This window comes from Cervus canadensis, chromosome 5 (assembly GCF_019320065.1).
Source record: "Cervus canadensis isolate Bull #8, Minnesota chromosome 5, ASM1932006v1, whole genome shotgun sequence".
NCBI lineage: Eukaryota > Metazoa > Chordata > Mammalia > Artiodactyla > Cervidae > Cervus > Cervus canadensis.
In genome coordinates, this window is record NC_057390.1 from 71088405 (window position 1) to 71108282 (window position 19878).

The window sequence follows — 19878 nt, forward strand, 5'->3', positions numbered from 1 at the left end:
AGTTAAATAACTTGGTCAAGGTTGCACAGATAGTCAGTGACAGAGCTGGGTTCAAACCCAAGTGGTTGGCTCAGAGTCCATCCTCTTAGCTTCTACTCTCCAGTGCTAATGTTGCCTCCCACTTTCATAATAATGAAGTTCCTGCAGTACAGCCGTAGCTTGAACCAATGAAAAGACAAGAAGAAAAATCAAAGGCTGCAGTGTTTTCTCTGTGTAAAATGTACATGCAGAGAAGATGAGGAAGCAAAGGCTGAATATTATAACAAGGATAAGAATCTCTAAGAAGAATATCCAAAAGGATAAAACTGAACATAATCACTTTTTTGGTAACAGCTTTGTTGAGACATAATTTACACTCCATACAGTTCCCCCAGCTATACAAATCAGTGGTTTTTAGTATATTCACTGAGTCATGCAGTCATTATAGAACATTTTCATCACCTCAAAAAGAAACCATTAGTTATCACTTTCATATCTGCCTAAGCACCCTGCCTTCCATGCAGCCCTGCTGCTGCTGCTGCTGCTAAGTTGCTTCAGTTGTGTCCAACTCTGTGTGACCCCATAGACGGCAGCCCACCAGGCTCCCCTGTCCCTGGGATTCTCCAGGCAAGAACACTGGAGTGGGTTGCCATTTCCTTCTCCAATGCATGAAAGTGAAAAGTGAAAGTGAAGTCGCTCAGTCGTGTCTGACTCTTAGCTACCACATGGACCGCAGCCTACCAGGCTTCTCCATCCATGGGATTGTCCAGGCAAGAGGACTGGAGTGGGGTGCCATTGCCGTCTCCATCCATGCAGCCCTAGGCGACCACTAATCTGTGTTCTGTCTCCGTGTTTGCCTATTCTGGACATATACAAATGGAACCATAAAATGTTTGGGGTTTTTTTGATTGGCTTATTTCACTTAGCATAACATTTTCAAGTTACATCATGCTATAGGATGTGTCAGTACTTCATTCCTTTCTATGGCCAAATAATATTCCATTGTATGGATATAATGTTTTCAAGGTACATCATGCTGTAGGATGTATTGGTAGTTCATTCCCTTTTATGGCCAAATAATATTCCATTGTTATTTATCCATATATTAATTGGTGGACATTTGGGTTTTTACTCTTTGGTTCTTATAAATAATGCTCTGTACATTTATGTTACAAGTTTTTGCATGGTCATACAACTTCATTTTTCTTGGGTCTGTACCTGGAAATGAAATTGCTGGATCAAATGGCTTGACTTTTTGGGAAACTGCCAGACTGTTTTCCAAAATGGTTACAATTTTTTTTTTAATTCCCACCAGCAGTGTACAAGGGTTTTTGTTTCTCCACATTTTTACCAATGCTTATTATTATCTGACATATTATTAAAGCCATCCTTGTAGGTGTGAAGTGATATCTTGTGATTTTGAATTACAAACTCCTCCGTGACTAATGATGATGGAGCATCTTTTCATGCGCTTGTTGGCCATCTGTATGTTTTTTGGAGAAGTGTGTATTCAGATCCTTTGCTTATTTTTAAGTTGAGTAAATTGTCTTTATAATCACTTTTAAAACTTTTAAACAACAACAAATTTGGAAAGATGTGCTTAAGAGAGATGTCTTAATGATGTTATCAAAGGCAAAATCCAAGAGTGATAAAATGAATTAATAGGAAGTTGTGGCTGCTTTGAATCATGGCTCTGTGAGCTCACCCCTAGGAGCCTTCACCTCATCTGTATAATGAAGAGAGTAATATCTATATTACAGGTGAGACTTAAGCAATTTATGAAGCACCAGTCCAGTGTCTTAGCATATAGATACTGGAAATAACAGTTAATACTTACCAAGCATTTGCTGTATCCTAAGTGATGAACCAAACATCTTGGGTGTGATGGAATATAAGTAGAGTCCAGATCTGACTCCAGAGCTTGTGCTCTCAGCCATTCCTCGCTAACTTGGAGTTGTTACTTCAAATCACAAAATTAGAACAGTCATCATTTAACTCCAAGATATAGGTGAGAAGAGGGTAAAGAGCATTAAGCGAATTGAGGCTGGTAAAGTTGCATTTCAAGGTAGTGGAAGGACCTGCTGCTGTGAAACCTGTGTCACCAGGGGTCACCTGTTAACCACCATGAAATCAGAGTCAGGCAGTGCTACAGAATCAGTGTGTTCTAAACTCGGCAGTTTGGGACATAGTATTATATAGTCATAAACAAGCTGGAAAACACAGGCTGTATAGTCATACCATTGGGTAAAGTTAGAGGTGTAGCAGTCTGTTTAGTAATAACAAGAAAAAACCATATGTACAGATGAAACTCCTGTTGCCCCAGGTCAGTACTGTAGTAATGGGCGAACTAATAAAGAGCATGAAGGGTACACAGTCTGTTTGAAGTTGGCTGTTAGATACAAGTTGGTATGCATGTGTAACCGAATAGAAGTTTAGTAAAGGGACCAATGATGTCACAGAGATATAAAAAAGAGTTAAAGGTGAATAAGGACCCTGTTGGCTTCTTCAGTGCCTTTGGGTTTTTTGGCATTCCAAATATTTCTACTGAAATCTTTTTTTCCTCAAGAATTCAGCAAGCTTGAGGCCAGGTCAGGTTTGTACACACTATTTATTGCCAGTGTTTCACCCCAAATAGGATTGTCGTGCAAGCACCATTTAAAAGGGCCTGGAATTTCAAAGTGTAAGACTTGAATCAACACACCTAGATTTAGGGATTTAGTAGTTCTAAATCCTACAGTAAGTCCCTTAACTACTAAGCCTCAGATTTCCCATATGCAAATTCAAATTTGTATTTGTTAATCAGAGGATCGATCAGAGGTTTGTAAATAGTGATACACACGTTGGTTATTTGTACTGTTAAAATTGGAAGTTCTGTGCTGTGTGAACATGAAGAAACTACTCTTTCATGACATCTTTTCATAATATTCTGTATTCTGAATAGTACATTAATTCCCTCAGTTGAGCCAGTGATATAGGGTCAAGTCTGGAAGACTAGAAGATAATGCAAAAATCAGCTTCAACTAACTGCTCTTTGAGGCCAGAATTTGCACTTCTGTCTGCTTTGGGGAGGTCTTTGCTGTCTTTTAGGCTTATAACATTTTATTGTAAATTTAAAAATAGAACCAAATTTATTTTATTTTGGTAAATGCAGATCCACTTGCATTTATCATAGGAGCTGCTTTTGGCAATTTTAGAATGTGTCTGTTTTCTGATAGTCAAATATTTTGCTTTCTGATGGTCTGCAGCATTAGACTATCCACACACAGTCCTTTCTGTACGTAAGCGACATAACACCTGATGGCATAGAACTTGACAAGCATCAAAAAATGACACAAGAGCTTAAAAAATTGTTCAAGGATTATTTAAATTTCCAAAAGCAAAACCACAAATATGTATGGCTTCATGGTGGGAGCATGCTACCTGGCACATGGTTTGCACTCAGTAAATATTTGCCAAGCAGATAAAAGGCTATTCTCTTACAAAATAAGATGTCCAGTAATTTCCTATTGCCCTGATAAAGCTTCAGTATTAAAGGCAGCCTTCAGAAAATGCACCCAGCTCAGTCATCTGGATTTACTGTTAAAATCTCATCTCTTCACTGATTTTCCACACAGTGAGACTGAAAACCATTATGTGACACTCTGGCAGCTGAACTTGGGGACACAGAGAATAGCATTGTTCAGAGGCGTTCCTCTCCTCAGAATGGGCAAGGACCTTTCTGGGACTTCGTGACGTCATCTGAACAAGCCCTCTTTGTGTCAGTCATCACAGATTGCCTTTTGTCCTTCACTTTTTGGAATCTTCGCAGCTATCTGCGAAGATGCCTCATTTTCTTGCTTGCACTGTAATTTAGAAGAGTGATTCCCAATTATAGTGGGACACAGAGTTTTCATAACCATTATTCATTATTCATGTTTTGTCTCTCAGTCTCCACATCCTAAAAAACAAGTGTGTGTGGGGGGGGGGCGGGGGGGCGGGGACATGGTTGGGGGGATCTTGTGGTCCAGCCTACCACTCATTATTTCTCTGGGAACTTTGACCTGATAGTAGCCATGATCTCTCATTTTTCCTACTTTCCCATTCTTCTTGTCTATCAGAAAGAGCTTCCCAGGATGTTTTCATCATTCTCTGACTGCCTGTAGTTAATATTGATGTACCATTTCCTGCAGCTCAGAGTCTATCTTCATATCATCATCTATAAATACTTGTAAAACCTCCTACTATGTGTCAGCCACTGGAGACATAGAAGATTGTAAAATAGATAAAAAGTCCTGCCCTCTTGAAGCTGATACTTGAGTAGGGTAAGACAAAACAAGACGAGTAAGTATGTGATATCTTAGAAAATTGAAGCAGGTTAGGGGGAGAGAGTGCTGGGTGGGGAGAGGTGGATGCGGAGGGATTTCCGTTTCAAACTGACTACTCAGATAAAGATTCTCTGACATGGTGATAATGTGAACAAGGACTTGACAGATGTGATGGGTATCTGGAAGAAGCCCTGTGGACACGTGGAAGATCACTCTAGGTAGAGGGAACATTACGTGCAAGGAGCATTCCTGTGATGGGGTCACACATCCTGTGATGGGGTCAGTGTGGCCGGTATGAGGGAGGAGCAAGAGGAGGCGGCAGTGAGGACGGAGAGAGATCCACAGAGGTGGGGGAGGTTGTTCCTTGTGGGCTGATTGTTAGAGCTTTGGCTTTTGCTCAGAGTGAGAAGACCCCATTGAAGGGTTTTGATCCAAGGAGTGACATGACCTGCTATGTTTTAGTAGAATAGCTCTGGATTGCTAGGTTAAATTGGGGGTTGGCGGGGGATTAAAATGGTGGTGGATGAGGTAGGATGTGGTCAGATTATGGACCACTCTGATCTATTTTGAAGATGGAGCTACAAGTGGATTAAATGTGAGGTGTGAGAAGAGAAGTATCAGATGTCTCTGATTGCCTGAGCAAAAGAATGTGTATTCTCTTGTTTCTATTCTCATTATATGAGGCCTGTTAATTGTGTTCAAATCTTTCATATTCTTACTAATTTTCATTAAGAAAAATATATTAAAATCTACTACTTCAATGATAGATTTTTTAGTTTTTCTTTTTTCTTCATATTTTTGGGGGAGGTAATTCTGTCAACTTTTTGTCTTAGATTTTGAGATGCTCCTGTTAGTTGCAAATAAGATAAGAATCATTACATTTTCATGAGTTTTTTATGATATTGTCTTATACAATCCTTGAAATCCTGTTTTGTCTGTTGCTAATAAATCCCTCCCCCCCACACTGCTCTTTTATATTTTGCACTTGGATAGTTTTTTTCCAGTCCTTTACTTCTAATATTTCTGTTACTTTATGTATTAGGTGTCTTTGTAAATAGCATCTAGCTGAATTTTTTTTTTATCCAGTCTGGAATCTCTCTTTTAACTGACAGTTTTAAGCTATTTACATTTATTAGAATGGTTTGATACTTTTATTTATATCTATCTTTTTTGATATGTTTTATTTACCATATATTTTCTTTGCTTCTTTTTTTAAAAATTCACATTGAATTTATCCCACTTAGTCATCACTATTATTTTCTAATATAAATAGCTTTCTTCACATCATTACTAGTACTCCTGCTCACCATTCTTTTTTTCCACTACCCTTTGCATCTCTTTATTTCTCTTTTTATTTGATTTTTTTCTTACCAAAGTACATCTCTTAATGGTTCCTTTAGTCTCATCTATTAGTTGTAAATACTCTCAAACTTTGCCTGAAAATGCCTTTATTTCCCCCTCTTCCATGAAAAATGGTCTTCCCTGGTGGCTCAGAGGGTAAAGCGTCTGCCTGCAATGTGGGAGACCCTGGTTTGATCCCTGGGCTGGGAAGACCCCCTGGAGAAGGAAATGACAACCCACTCCAGTATTCTTGCCTGGAGAATCCCATGGACAGAGGAGCCTGGTAGGCTACAGTCCATGGGGTTGCAAAGAATCAGACACGACTAAGCAACTTCTTTCTTTTCTTTCTTCCTTGAAAAATAGTATAATTAGAATTCTAGTTTGACAGTTACTTTTTCTCAACACTCCCTATTCTTGGGTTGCATTGTCTACAGCCAGGTCTGATTGCTGTTCTGTATTAATTGTTCTGCCCCTTCTTTCTTACTGTTTCAACAATTTTTTCTTCTTGGTATTTTGCAGTCTAGGTGTGGGTTTATTTTATTTTTTCCCAGGAGTCATTGTTCCTCCTGACTCTGTATAATCATAACTTCCATCAGTTCTAGAACATTCTCAACCATTCTCTCAATATTATCTCTTCCCATTCTTTTTATTCTCCCTTCCTTGGCTCCTGTTAGATGTATGTTGGGCCTTGTCATTTCCTCCTCCATATCTTTTAACTTTAATTTTATGTTTTCCATCTTTTTGTCTTTCTGGGCTCTATTCTAAGTAACTTCTTCAGCTGTTTTTCAGATTTACTAATTGTTTCCTCAGATGTGTTTGATCGGTTATCTCATCTATTAATATTATGATAATATTTACCTTCTATTCATTTCTTTTTCAAATCTGCCTATTGTTTTTTTTAGACCCTACTTAGGATTTCAAGTACATTATATATGTCTTGAGTTATTTTAAACATATATATTTTATACCCCCTTTTGTTCTAAAGTTCTTGCAGCGCTAATCCTCAAAATGAATGGTGAGTCTGTCCTTGTTTTTTGTAATTTTTTACTATGAACTCAGCTGTAGCAAGACTTGGTTTTTTTTTTTATGTAAATCCTGTGGAACCAAGGTTGTGAGAGTGACCCTTCAGACTGGGCAAGCATCCTGAAGGTATCACCAGCCAGAAACTAATTTTTGTGTTAATTCATCAGTTTAGGAGTTCTTGAACTCCAAATTTATGTGAGATGCAGCCCAAGCATTTCTGTTCTTTACCCAGTGGGGACTAAATGCTTTCTTGTCATCTCACTGTTGTGGCAGGAGGATTCTTTTCCTAATCTACCCTAATAGTCTTCAGTATCCCGATGGAGCCTCCTCTCATTAACCAAATCCAGGCAGAAGCCAAGTAAGAAAGGAGCTTACAAAAGTAGCCTTAGAGTTTGGCCTGTTTAGAGGTTGAGAATTTTCTAGAACTGATGAAAGATGTGACTCCACAGATTCAAGAATAACAATGACTTCTGGGAAAAAATAAACTCATACCTAGACTGCAAAACACCAAAGAGAAAAAAAAAATGTTGAAAATAGTAAGCAAGAAAGAGCAGAATAACTGCACAGGAACAGCAGTCAGACTTGACTGCACACAACTCAACCCAACAATAGGGAGTGTTAAGAAAAAATAACTGTCAAACTAGAATTTTAATTATACTATTCATGACAGGGGGGGAGATAAAGGCATTTTCAGGCAAAATTTGAAAGTATTTACCACTAATAGATGTGACTAAAGGAACCATTAAGAGATGTGCTTCAGTAAGACAAAAGTACAGAGCAGAGCAGGGGAAAGACGAGAAATGGGTCTGGAGATCACAAAATAGTCTTCCGACCTCCATGGGCAAAAGCACTGCTAAGTGTTATATTATAGACTGTGTCAGACACAGTCCCTAACCTCCACTGGGAGAGATGGCCATACGAACTGTATACAAATGAACTACAAGTCACGTTATGTGAGGTATTATAATATAGATGCAAACAGTATCACGGAAACATGAAGGAGAGGCAGTGTGGGAGCAAGTGGGACAGGGGATGGGAGAGGTTTCCCCAGAGTAGGATCATGTGAGTTGTACCCTGAAGGGGTAATGAGATGGCTTCTGTGTGGAGACGGGCTGTGGACAGAGCCCAGGACAGAAGCGGAAACAGCCAAGCCATGGCCAGTGTGTGCAGCTCATCATGAGGACTGAGCACAGGCCAGGGTGGCCAGAAGGTGGGCGGCATGCTCAGAGGCAGGCTGCTGCTGGATTCCGGAGACTCCAGAGCCTTGTGCTCCCCGCCGAGTTAGGACCTCATTCTGCAAAAAACAGCAGCCATTGGACATTTCCATCAGGGAGGAAACCTGATAAAAAAATGTAGCAGCTGGCTTGAGCTGTTAGATATAAATATAATGTTAGTCACAAATACAAGCCCATGTGTAATTTAAAAGTTTCCAGCAGCTACATTTTAAAAAGTAAAAAGAAACAGATGGAATTAATTTTAATAATTAATTTTACTTAACCCAGCATTATCCAAAATATTATCATTTCAATATGTAATTGGTGTAACAATTTCTGTACTGATGCATTATTTTACATTCCGGGATGTTTGTACTGGGTCTTTAAAGTCTGGTGTATATTTCACATTTATGGCACTTCTCTATTTGGACTGGCCAAGGTTCAAGTGCTGAGTAGCCATATGTTACTAATGGGTACTGTACTGGACAGTGCAGGTGTAGAGGATGGCAGAGGGGTGTATTCTATCCATAAACCCTAATTCCTCAGTTCTCGAAAGATTCACTCTCCACTCAAAACAGGGGGTTCTCTGGTCAAGTAAGTGTCTGAGTTCACTGAAACTGAATGTTTCTTTAGAGCAGGATTTCTCAGAGCCTTGGTATGTCCATGCACCTTGTGACCCCAGCAGAGAAAGGCATCTGTAGCTTTGCCCACACTCATTTGACCCTGCCAGGTCAGGAATGCCGGGAATACATTGTAGTGTTTGCTGGACTGGGGAAAGCAGAGAGCCTGGAGGCAGGCAGAAGCAGAAATGCAAAAGGACACAGCTGGAAGAGGAGAGTGACAGGGGCTGAGGGAGAGACTGGCGGGCTGGAAGCAGCAGCTCATCAGAGGTGTCAGGGCTGTGGGCAGGTACAGGAGGATGTGAGCTCCAGGGGTCTCTGGACTGGCAATGCTGAGTCGTCATTACCTTCACAAAAGCAGTGTCTTGCTGCTATATTTATTAATAAAATGGATAACCAACAAGGACCTACTGCATAGCACAGGGAACTCTGCTCAATGTTACCTGGCAGCCTGGATCGGAGAGGAGTTTGGAGGAGAATGGATACAATGTTTATGTATGACTGAGTCCCTGAAACTATCACAGTAGCACTGGCTCTTCTCCAATATAAAACAAAAAGTTAGAAAACAAAAGCAAAAAGCAGTGTCAGTGGAGCAGTGGGACAGAAGCCAGTGACTCTAAGTTGGAGAGGTGACAGAGAGAGCTGGGGCTGGGGGGAGTGAATGACAGACCCCTCTAGAGCCATTTGGCAGTGAGACCAGAGATGGGTGTCTGAGGATGGAGCAGCATTGAAGGAACGTGTGTGTTTGTTGTAAATATTGTGGTAAGAGGGACACATGACTGTGTTCATAGACTGGAGGGGCCACAGGACTGGAAGTGGAAGGGCGGAGAAGGGTCCTGCCAGAGACGGTAGGTTAGGGATTCTGGCTTCTAGAAAAAGTAGGATCCTCTTGGCCCCTGACACAGGCAGGAAGTTAAAGGGGCATCATGCCTGTATTTGTTTTTTTTCCCTGACGTCAGAGATAAGAGCATCTGAAAGTGATGGTAGGGGTCAGGTTAGAAATTTTGAGGATAAACATTTAAGAACCATAAGTAATGAAATGCACAAATGTCAGCTAGGATGTTAGTACAAGGATTGTCCCACATTCATCCTGATGAAGCTAACATCATGTATGTTCCAGCTTTAGAAACAATAAACTACCTGAGACTATTCCTCTTGTTCACAGACACTGAACAGACAGGCCGATGCTTGCAGGTTTTAACATAAATCATTCTTTCCTAAAGTGTGATATCCTGTTGGTGCCCAACACAATGGCATGCAAAAAGAGGGCCCAGGAAAACTCAACTTATGTTAATGGTTACATGTTTATGGTGGTGACTATTGGAAGAAACATAACCAGCACATCGAACCCATGACTTCCCTAGGTATTTAGCTCAAACGTGGACAAAAATGTTATCTAAGTAATAGTAGAGCTGGAATGTGAACATGGCAGAATATGAGTGACCAGGATTTGTAAACCACCAGCGAAGAGGTAGAGCAGCCTTAGAAACTGTTGCCATTGCATCTACCAGAGCCAGCTGGGTGGCGGGTGATCAGCAACACTGTCCCAGGCATCAGCCTCCTGGCTGCAGAGCCGGGGCAGGCAGGGTGATCAGCAACACTGTCCCAGGCATCAGCCTCCTGGCTGCAGAGCCGGGGCAGGCAGGGACCTGAGTTAGCCTTGCTTGTCCCCAGTTCTTGCTCATTCGTGCAGGTCTCCCTGGCAGAATAGGGTGAAACACAGTCCCCAGAAAAGCTTGAGAAGTTTGAGCATGACAGTGGTACTGTGCTCTCTTGGTACCACCAAACAGAACCTGCCTTAATTCAATTTTTGTTTGACTGTGGGAGTAATTTTTTTAAGCTGTCGGCAGCATGTGCAGAAAGTGGAATAACTGTCTTCACGAGAACTCTCTGTAAGGCCCAGTCTCTACAAAACACATAAACATTTCAAAGCAGTCAGAGAGAGAACCTCCTTTAAAAGCCTGGTCTGATCCTGGCCTTTTCCACCTCTGTGGCTTTGTGCAGTTGTCCCCGAGCAGGGCGTCTGCCTCGATCCAAACTCCGCCGTCTGCAGAGGCCCCTGGCAGCTGCCCCTGCTCCTGTGGCCTCACTCCCCAGACCTTCCTGCTGCCTTCCTGTCTCCCTCTCGGACATATACCGTGACTGCCCACTGCTGTCACTTGCGGGGCCCCTACCTGTTTTTTCTTTTTGTCTGATAAGCACTTTATGAGGCCTTTCCCCTCCTCCTGTGCGTAAGCCAAGCCTTCAGTTTCTAACCCCACGACTCTGAGATTAACATCACTTCAGTTTGACGGTGAGCTCAGCCTGTACACTGATCTGAAGTGAATGCGGTACTTCTCACCCTGACGCCAGGCGAGACTGCCCTGGGCTGCCCTCAAGCTCTGTGGCTGCAGGGTAGCCCGAACCACCATTCTTTGTTCCCTCAGTTTGAGGTAGTGTTCCTGCTGGGAACCGCTGGGTTCTGGGCACTTTAGGTTTCCTCACTGAGCACTTAACTTTGGGAATTCTAGAGAAATGTTTCTCAAACACTTTTTAAACAGCGGCTCACAATAAGAACTACATTTTACATCCACAAATACATACCTAACTGAAAATTTTCTCAGGACGATACTTACCAATCCTGTTTATGTGGTGCATGCTAAGTCACTTCAGTCGTGTCCAACTCTTTGCAACCCTGTGGACTGTAGCCCGCCAGGCTCCTCTGTCCATGGGATTCTCCAGGCAGGAATAGTGGAGTGGGTTTCGATGCTATCTTTCAGCAGATCTTCCTGACCCAGGGATCAAACCCATGTCTCTTATGTCTCCTGTATTGGCAGGCAGGTTCTTTACCATTGGCACCACCTGGGAAGCCCCCTGTATACATGGTAGCTTCAATTCATTTATTAATTTTGTTTTGTTAATGTTTAAAAAAATCAGTTGATAGAATGACTCACAAATGGCTCATGACCTGCAATTTGGAAAACACTGTTCTCAAGCATTTGATTCCTTTAATTATTACAATAGTTTGAAAATGTGTTGAGATGGCGAGAATAGCATAGGTTCTTCACAAACTCAGCACAGTTTATGGCCTCTTTGAGGCTGTTTCTGAAAATCCTTCAGTCTGTCATGACTTGCTTAGAAAGACATTCAAGCCACATTGAGCCGTTACAGGCATTGCTAATTTGCGGCTCTGGAGCGTGAGGGGCCGATGGCGAATCCAGTTTCCGCAGGTGTACACTGCTCTGCTCTCCCAGGCCCCAGGGCCCTTTGGCTGGCCATGGGATTCTTTGGAGGCAATATTTGTAAACTCAGCACATCCTGCCAGTAGATCTCTCTTTCCTTCCAGGAGAAGAAAATAATACTTTGAAACTCTACCCTGCTTTTCCACAGGGTGTGCTGATCTCCAAACACTGGACACCATGCAGCCGGTGGAAAGGAAGAGGCAGGGCTACATCCACGAGCTGATTGAGACGGAGGAGCGGTACGTGGATGACCTGCAGCTCGTTGTGGAGGTAAGGGCGCCAGGCTCTGCTGGCTTCTTACGGGGTGGGGGCTCGTACCGAGGTGTCGCCTTTGACAGTGAAGTCACCAGCAGCGACAGGCACTCTCACACCCTCAGAATGTTTCCTCTGCCTGTTGGAGGGGTCTTGACAGTCTCCAGTCACCTCTTGCTGTCAGATTAGGTCATTCAGAATGAGGAGAGAAGAGGCACTCGGTACCTCAGTCGGCTGTGAGGTGGCCCTGTCAGGAAGGACAAGGGTGCAGGGTGGGTGGGAAGGCGTGAAGCAAACGTGCCGCCTCAGACTTTTCTCTCACAAAGTCTGCACTGCCACTCTGACACCTGACATTTCTGATATTTTCATAAAGTTTAGTTGTTTCCAACGGAGTTGTGAGGCAGTGGGAGTGTTCCTCTAATGTTTGTATCAGTTTGGAAAACCACTCTGCCACCTCATAAGATCCTCTCAGGGGTGAGGCGTCAAGTCGGGGTCAGGGGTTTAGGGTGAAAAGTACTGTCCACAGGCAAGTGGACAGCATTCTCATCAGCACTCCCCCCCCAAGAGGACCCGGCCACCACATCCTCCTCTGCTCCTCTGTTGACTGAGGCTGACGCTAAGCCAGTCAACAGAAGGCATAAACAGTAATGCAAGTCAATCCACAGATGAAAGGACAGACAATCAGATGCTCTCCCTGTCCTTCCAGAGCACCTCAGAGCAGAGTGACCTTGTCTCCAGGTCTCTCTCCCATAGGAGCATCCAGACATCTTCCATCTGACTCTGAAACCATAGAGGTTTAGACATGTCAGTCCATAGACTTTTACCCGAGTTCTTGGACTCCAGGTTCAACTCAATGCTATAAATATCAGTTTAGAACAGTTTCAACAGAGTAATGTCACATGTATTTTGGAGAGATTACACCTGAGGAGAGGTGTCACAGATGATGTCACCATTTCCTTAAGGCTTTTAAAGTCGTTCCCTAGTTGTTTAGTGGAAACTAGCTTTGTGACCTTGAGGACGTCACTCTCAGCCTTCATTTCTTCATGGGTCAGTTGGGAATAATAATACCTGACTCAGCATGACCTACATCATCATCAGTGAAGTTAACTGAGAAACCTACACACACATGTGCATGTATGCACACACACATATGCATGTGTGTGTGCATATCAGAACTTTGTGAAACCTTAAGTTCTGTGGGTTACCAGTGTAAAGAGTTATCACATCCCCTTTGGTCAGCCAGCCTCTGAAATCCACATGTGCTTGGTGGTCAGTCTTGGGGCTGAGTTAAGGCATCGCTGTTTCTTTTGCTGCACTTCTCACTAACTGCTTCCAGACGCCTGTGGTGCAGTCTGACAACACTCCTGCTCCCTCAGTTCTGCAGGCCCTCCTGATGTGGGGTGCTTTATGCCCACAGTTTAATTAACCTGTGTAAGACCCCTAGGAGGTGGATATGAGACTCTCGTTGATGGGACTGCTGGATTCAGTCCTCAGAATCAGCCCTGATAGGTGCTGAAATAGCAAAACGTAGGGAAATTTTACAATTTAAAATTCAACAGTCTGTGTATGTTATATAAAAGTACCTTGCTCTTCCTGGTTTCCATGTACAAAGATACCATTTCCTTTAGACCACACAGGCTGTGTACTGCCCTAGAGCTGACTTCCTTTTCTTGTTCTGAATCTAGGTTTTTCAGAAACGAATGACAGAGCCAGGTTTTCTCACTGAAGGAGAAATGGCCTTGATCTTTGTTAACTGGAAGGAGCTCATCATGGCTAACACGAAGCTGCTGAAGTGAGTCGTGAGCACTGCCTTTGGTGGCAGCGGCCACCCCAGCCCTGGGACCAAGAGTCCCACCTCACTCCCTGCAACTGAGCTGCTTAAAGAACTTCTACTGCTTTCCACTCCCTCAGGCTTTCTATTATTATTTTATGAAATGCTAACTGTAAAGTATATCATTATTGAAACAAAATATAACAAAATATTTGATTAAGTAAAGAAAAAATGAAGTCATTAAACAATATATTAACATATGATTCCAAACCATCCTTGACTCTGTATCAGCTAGAGTCAGGAGAGAAGCCACAGCTTATGACCCAGACATAAGCAGCTGGACTGGCAGTCCTCTAAGCCCAGTGTGAAATTCCGTCCCTTCCGCCCACAAGGACAGGCTCCAGGGGAGCTCTGAGCCATCCCACCCTCGATGCTTCTCCCCGATCCATGAGCTTTAGCAGCTCTCTGGGCACAATATCCACCGCCACCTTCACCTCCACACTCTGCCTCTGCGGACTCTTGCTCCCATATTTCTCCTGCAGAGAAGAGAAATTTCTTTCTTCTTGGTTCAGTTTAAAACAAGTTAGAAAACTTTCAAAAGAAACTTTGCTAAGAAACTAAGCTGAAACCAAAACAGTTCCAAAGACCAAGGAACACCCAAGCGCAGTCTTCATTTTCTTCTTCTTTGCTCACAGTTCACCCAGGTTGGCTGGGCAGGCAGAGCTTTAGGTCCTAACTGCCTGCTCCTCCCGACTTTTTCCTCATGGTGCTAGAGATCTTTAGGTAACTCGCTGGCCATTATTATTGCTAGTCTCCCAAGATATTCACTGTTCATTGGCGACGGACACTCAGTTAAATAAGAAGTGAGAAAAAGTGTGTTGGTTTCAGGGCGCTGCGGGTGCGGAAGAAGACCGGGGGTGAGAAGATGCCCGTGCACATGATTGGGGACATCCTGGCCGCTGAGCTGTCCCACATGCAGGCCTACATCCGCTTCTGCAGCTGTCAGCTTAATGGAGCAGCCCTGTTACAGCAGAAGACAGACGAACACACAGACTTCAAAGAATTTTTAAAGGTAACTCCATCCCGGGAATGTAGGCAGGCCAGCCCTGTTCTGAGCCAGGAGGCAGAGGCATGTGGAGGCCTCTGGGAGGCCTCAAGAGTAGAGACGGGTATGACCATCACTTTCTGTGTGTGCTTAGTCGCTTTAGTTGTGTCTGCCTCTTTGCAGCCTCATGGACTGTCGCCCACCAGGCTCCTCTGTCCATGGAGGGAAACACAAATATGGCAGAGAATTTTCTGATTGCTTTGAGTTGCCTTTCCTGTTGAATTTAATTTTTTCTTGGCTCTGGGACCATTATTTTGCCCATCTTAAATAGCAGTGTTTTTTTAAGCCTACTTAATGTAAATCAGCTACTTTCTACTCCAAAAAGCATCCAGAATGTCACTTTCTTAATTTTGTAAATTGTTTTTATTTTTGTACCTGTCTTATTCAAAGGAAGAATATAAAATAGCTTACATAACCAAATTGGATCATTCCAGGAGGCAACACAATATCATGCTTGTAATAAGACAGACTTCCAACTGTGTGGGCTGAAATCCCAGCCCCAACACAGTTCACTATGGAACTGGGGCTAGTTTCCTAACACTTGGCACCTTCAGTCCCTTCATCTGTAACCTGGAGATAATCAGATATTACTTTTAAAATACTTTAGCACAGAGACCAGCACATAATAAGCATTCAGTAAATGCTAATGTTACTTATTTATCTTACTATGATCTCAGGAATGCAAAAATGGTTCAATATAAAGCACTGAGGACAGAACCCTTCAATTGGTGGGAGGCAAGGGGTTGCCTAGAAATGAACTAGAAGAAGCATAGAAAGAAACCCAACATCACAGAAACAAACATTAATCAGAATAATTAGATAAATGTAGAATTATGAGTATATGTGAATGTTTTAAAATTATCAATTGTAGTATTAAATATAGGACATTTAGCTTCTCAGTTCAGTTCAGTCGCTCAGTCGTGTCCGACTCTTCGTGACCCATGGACTGCAGCACACCAGGCCTCCCTGTCTCACAAACTCCCAGAGTTTACTCAGACTCATGTCCATTGAGTTGGTGATGCCATCCAACCATCTCATCCTCTGTCATCCCCTTCTCCTCCCGCCTTCAGTCTTTCCTAGCATCAGGGTCTTTTCAAATGAGTCATTTCTTCCAATCAGGTGGCCAAAGTATTGGAGTTTCAGCTTCAGCATCAGTCCTTCCAGTGAATATTCAGGACTGATTTCCTTTAGGATGGACTGGTTGGATCTCCTTGCTGTCCAAATCATAGTAAAAGATTTAATTTTTTTTTCAAATAGTAATAAAAGTAGCAGTGTAAATAGGACATCAGTATCACCACGATTGTAACAGTAGCAAAAATAAAAAGTGTTTAGTCTCTAAATGAAAGGGATGGTGTTGATTACATTAAAAGTAGATCTAACAAGCTGTGTTCTAAAATGGTGCTTTTTAAAAACACTCAGAAGATATCAAAATAAAGAGCATGAAGATGTTTATCTTAGAAACATAGAATATCCAAAAACAGAAGGAGGGGGCGATTTTTTAAAGTGGGGAATAATTAGGTAAATTATAGTAAATGTGTTACTTTTCAGTTGTTAAAAATGAACATCCTAGAGTACTAGCTCTCTGTTAGATCCTGTACTACTCGTAGGTGTAGAATCAAATAAATGTGGTCCTTGGCCTCCTAGAGTTTACAGTCTGAATGGGAGGTCATAGAGACACTCAAACATGGTACCTCTACCTTTGTTACCAGATATGGCATGATGATAAAGAAAGCCATAGGGGCTTGAAAAGGATCACGGGAAGGGAGAGGAGACCCTGGAGTGGAAGAGGCTAATCTGAGTCTTCAGAGATGAGTGTGAATTAGCCAAGTGAAGAAAAAGCACTAGAACAGTGTCAGCCTGACTCAGCTAGGTGCTCAGTAAATGGTATTGTCATTGATGAAGCCCAGCGATGAGCAGCCAGAGGTGGGGGAGATCAAGAGCTGCTTAGAAGACAGACTGGAGTCAGTGGTGACTCCTAGGTGTGTGGGGAGGAGGTGGGTGGGTGCAGAACGATGCTACCAAGTCCGGTAGGAGTAGAGGTAGATGGTGATGCTTTTATGACAGAAGACGAGGACTTCACCTTGAGGTGTGTTGAGGTATTGAGGTGCCTTTGGAACATCAGATGAAAAGGAGAATAATTCGGCTCCATTGATGGTCTGGGTTACACTGTGGGACTCAGTTGTGGGAGACTGTGGGGAAAGAAGAAAGGAGTGAGGAAGACTGAGGTCAGTGGACTGGGAAGACAGCTGAGAGAGCATGGTCCTTGAAGTAACAGAGGGAAGGCTCACACAGCCTGTCAAATCCACCTTAAGAAAGAACTGAAAGTATTCGCGGGGTCTGGCTCATGAGGTGGGATATTCCTACTGTTAAATTGATGGGTATCATTTTGGATCCTGAGTTTTTAAAAGAAATTCAAAATCTGAAAGATGTCAAAGTGAGGAGTAGTTCCAGTGTTCCCTCGCTTTTCTTAGCCTCTGATTTCCTCATGAGCCTCTCAATTATTTTGCAGAAGTTGGCATCTGACCCTCGGTGTAAAGGGATGCCCCTTTCCAGCTTCCTGCTGAAGCCCATGCAGAGGATCACCCGCTACCCACTCCTCATCAGAAGTGTGAGTGTCCAGTGGGGAGAAGCAGGGTCCTTCGAGGCTGACGGTTAGGGAGCCTCCAAGCACGCCAGCCGCCTGCCACATGGTCTGACTCCATGTCTGATGCACCAGGCACCGAGAGAGAGAGAGAGCGTGTGTGTGTGTGTGCGCCCCCACAGACACATACACATGTAGTCTGAAGGGATAAATCCTGGACATGGGCAAATAAAAGACATATCCAGGGTCATTTGGGTTACCTGTCCTCCCCCTTCCCAGGAAGCTTCTGGCCTCTCAGGGTCATGAGTGTATATTGTCTAGACAGAACAACACCCTCTAGGTCTCCAGCTGTGGAGCCCATCTTGAGTCCCTTGTTAGTTCCACAACCTTGGGGTCCAGTCTTCCCCCTGAGATCTGAAGTCATCTGCCAACTAAATGCCTAACCTGGACATCCCAGGAGTCTCCAACTCAGTGTCCTAGACACGTCCCCTCACTGAGGTCCCCACCTCAGCTTGCTGACCACACAGTCCCTCTAAAATTCCATTCACCTTTTTGACACCATGTGGGCCTCTTGAGCCAATAAACCATCTAAGGAGAAGGCAGACCTTCAAAGGATTATTCCACAAGTAATCATTGAGGTAATTTCAGTCATCTTACAAAGAAACACAGTAGAAATAATATAAGACTGTTGCTTTTATTATGTCTTGACCACCACTCTGTAAGCCATGTTAGACCCTATCAGAACTAATTAGCCACATCAAAACTAATACAGAACTAATGTCACAGTTCTGATACCAGACAGACCCATTAATACACATTAATCCACAGTTAATCCCTTACCTGAAATATTTGGGGCCAGATGTTTTTCAGAATACAGAATATAATTCAAATGCTGTGTATTACATGATACCCCAGCAAAGCCTGGGCAGCACTGATAACTAACATGTTCAGAGTCTGAAGGGAAGTTAATGAATAATCATTAGACATAGACTTAATTCGTACATCTCTTCAGTTTAAGTCAGGTTTTGCCATCAAATGAGTAATGAAAAAAGCATTAGGCTTTCAGAGTTTTTCACATTTTGTGATTATGAATGAGGGACCATGAACCCAGGAAGCCAGACAACAGTGGTCTACTGGTGGGCCAGCCCATTTCCAAGCAACCACACAAAGATGCATTCTCTATCCTTTTACCTTCAGGAATGTAGAGTCACTTCAGAATGAGATGAGTGCATTTTCCTACATGCTGACATCATTGTTTTATTGTTTTATCCTGTGGTAGGGGATTCACTGCTTTCAGCAGATTTTTCAGAAAGATCAGTGACCCCAAAAATATAATGAATGGTTGCAGCAAATTAACACACTTATCAAAGGTGCAGCCAGTTTATACTGGAGAGTTCACCTGGATTACTGGGAGGAAGTGGGGAGGCACCCTTACACCTCCCCCAGACCCAGCCAGAGAGCCAGCAGAGACCCGCAGTGCAGGGCACTTGGTCCATGTAGTACTTGGCCCACCCTCTTGTCCCTGAGTCACCTGTCTCCCCAAGAACTCATGGGCCCCTGAGCCTCTCGAGGGTGAACAACTGTCTTGCTCACTGTTGTATTCCCAGCACCCAGCACCTGGGCTGGTGGGGCAGGTGGAAGACATAAGACATCCCACATGACAGAGCCCCTCTCCTCCAGATTCTGGAGAACACCCCAGAGAATCACGTAGACCACTCCTCTCTGAAGCTGGCCCTCGAGCGGGCAGAGGAGCTCTGCTCTCAAGTGAATGAAGGCGTTCGGGAGAAGGAAAATTCAGACCGGCTGGAGTGGATCCAGACACACGTGCAGTGCGACGGGCTCGCGGAGGTGAGGGCTACGGGCCTGAGCTGGGTGCCGCCCGGCAAGCTCTGGGTGGGGAACCAGGTTCATGCCTTCTCCCAGTGTAGACAGTCTACGCCTCAGCTCAGCCCATACAGACTCAGCATCCTGCCCACTTCTTGGGTTGTCATTGTCCTTTCTCATAGAGAGATTTATGTTTTGCGTTCTTTGAATTCAGCTGGTACAATCAGTGTTCTGTGGGTTTCTAAGTAATCTTTTTCACTGTGCCAGTCTGAACTCTGAAGAGAAATAAATGTAAGGAGCTTCTGTGTGAAGGTAAATGATTACAGCCACATTCCCACTGGAGAGGTCTGCCGCCCCTCCCTCAGGCCCAGGACCTTGCCAGGGGTGCTTGGACTTGCAAAGTGACACCTTCTTCTCTCTTTAAGCAACTTGTTTTCAACTCCCTCACCAACTGCCTGGGGCCCCGGAAGCTCCTGCACAGCGGAAAGCTGTACAAGACCAAGAGCAACAAGGAGCTGCACGGGTTCCTCTTCAACGACTTCCTGCTTCTCACCTACATGGTCAAGCAGTTCGCGGTCTCCTCGGCCTCGGAGAAGCTTTTCAGCTCGAAGTCCAACGCTCAGTTCAAGATGTATAAGACGGT

General features: G+C 43.6%; 1 protein-coding gene across 4 annotated transcripts in view; it reads left to right on the top strand.

The window, feature by feature from the left end:
* Positions 1-19878, top strand: part of ITSN2 (intersectin 2) — a 119768-nt gene that overhangs the window by 93992 nt on the left and 5898 nt on the right. For all 4 annotated transcript variants that reach the window (XM_043469203.1, XM_043469208.1, XM_043469204.1 and 1 more), the window contains 6 exons: positions 11851-11972; positions 13640-13746; positions 14614-14797; positions 17340-17438; positions 19092-19259; positions 19661-19876. In XM_043469203.1, coding sequence (XP_043325138.1) covers positions 11851-11972; positions 13640-13746; positions 14614-14797; positions 17340-17438; positions 19092-19259; positions 19661-19876 — 896 coding nt within the window. The remainder of the gene's footprint in view (positions 1-11850; positions 11973-13639; positions 13747-14613; positions 14798-17339; positions 17439-19091; positions 19260-19660; positions 19877-19878) is intronic.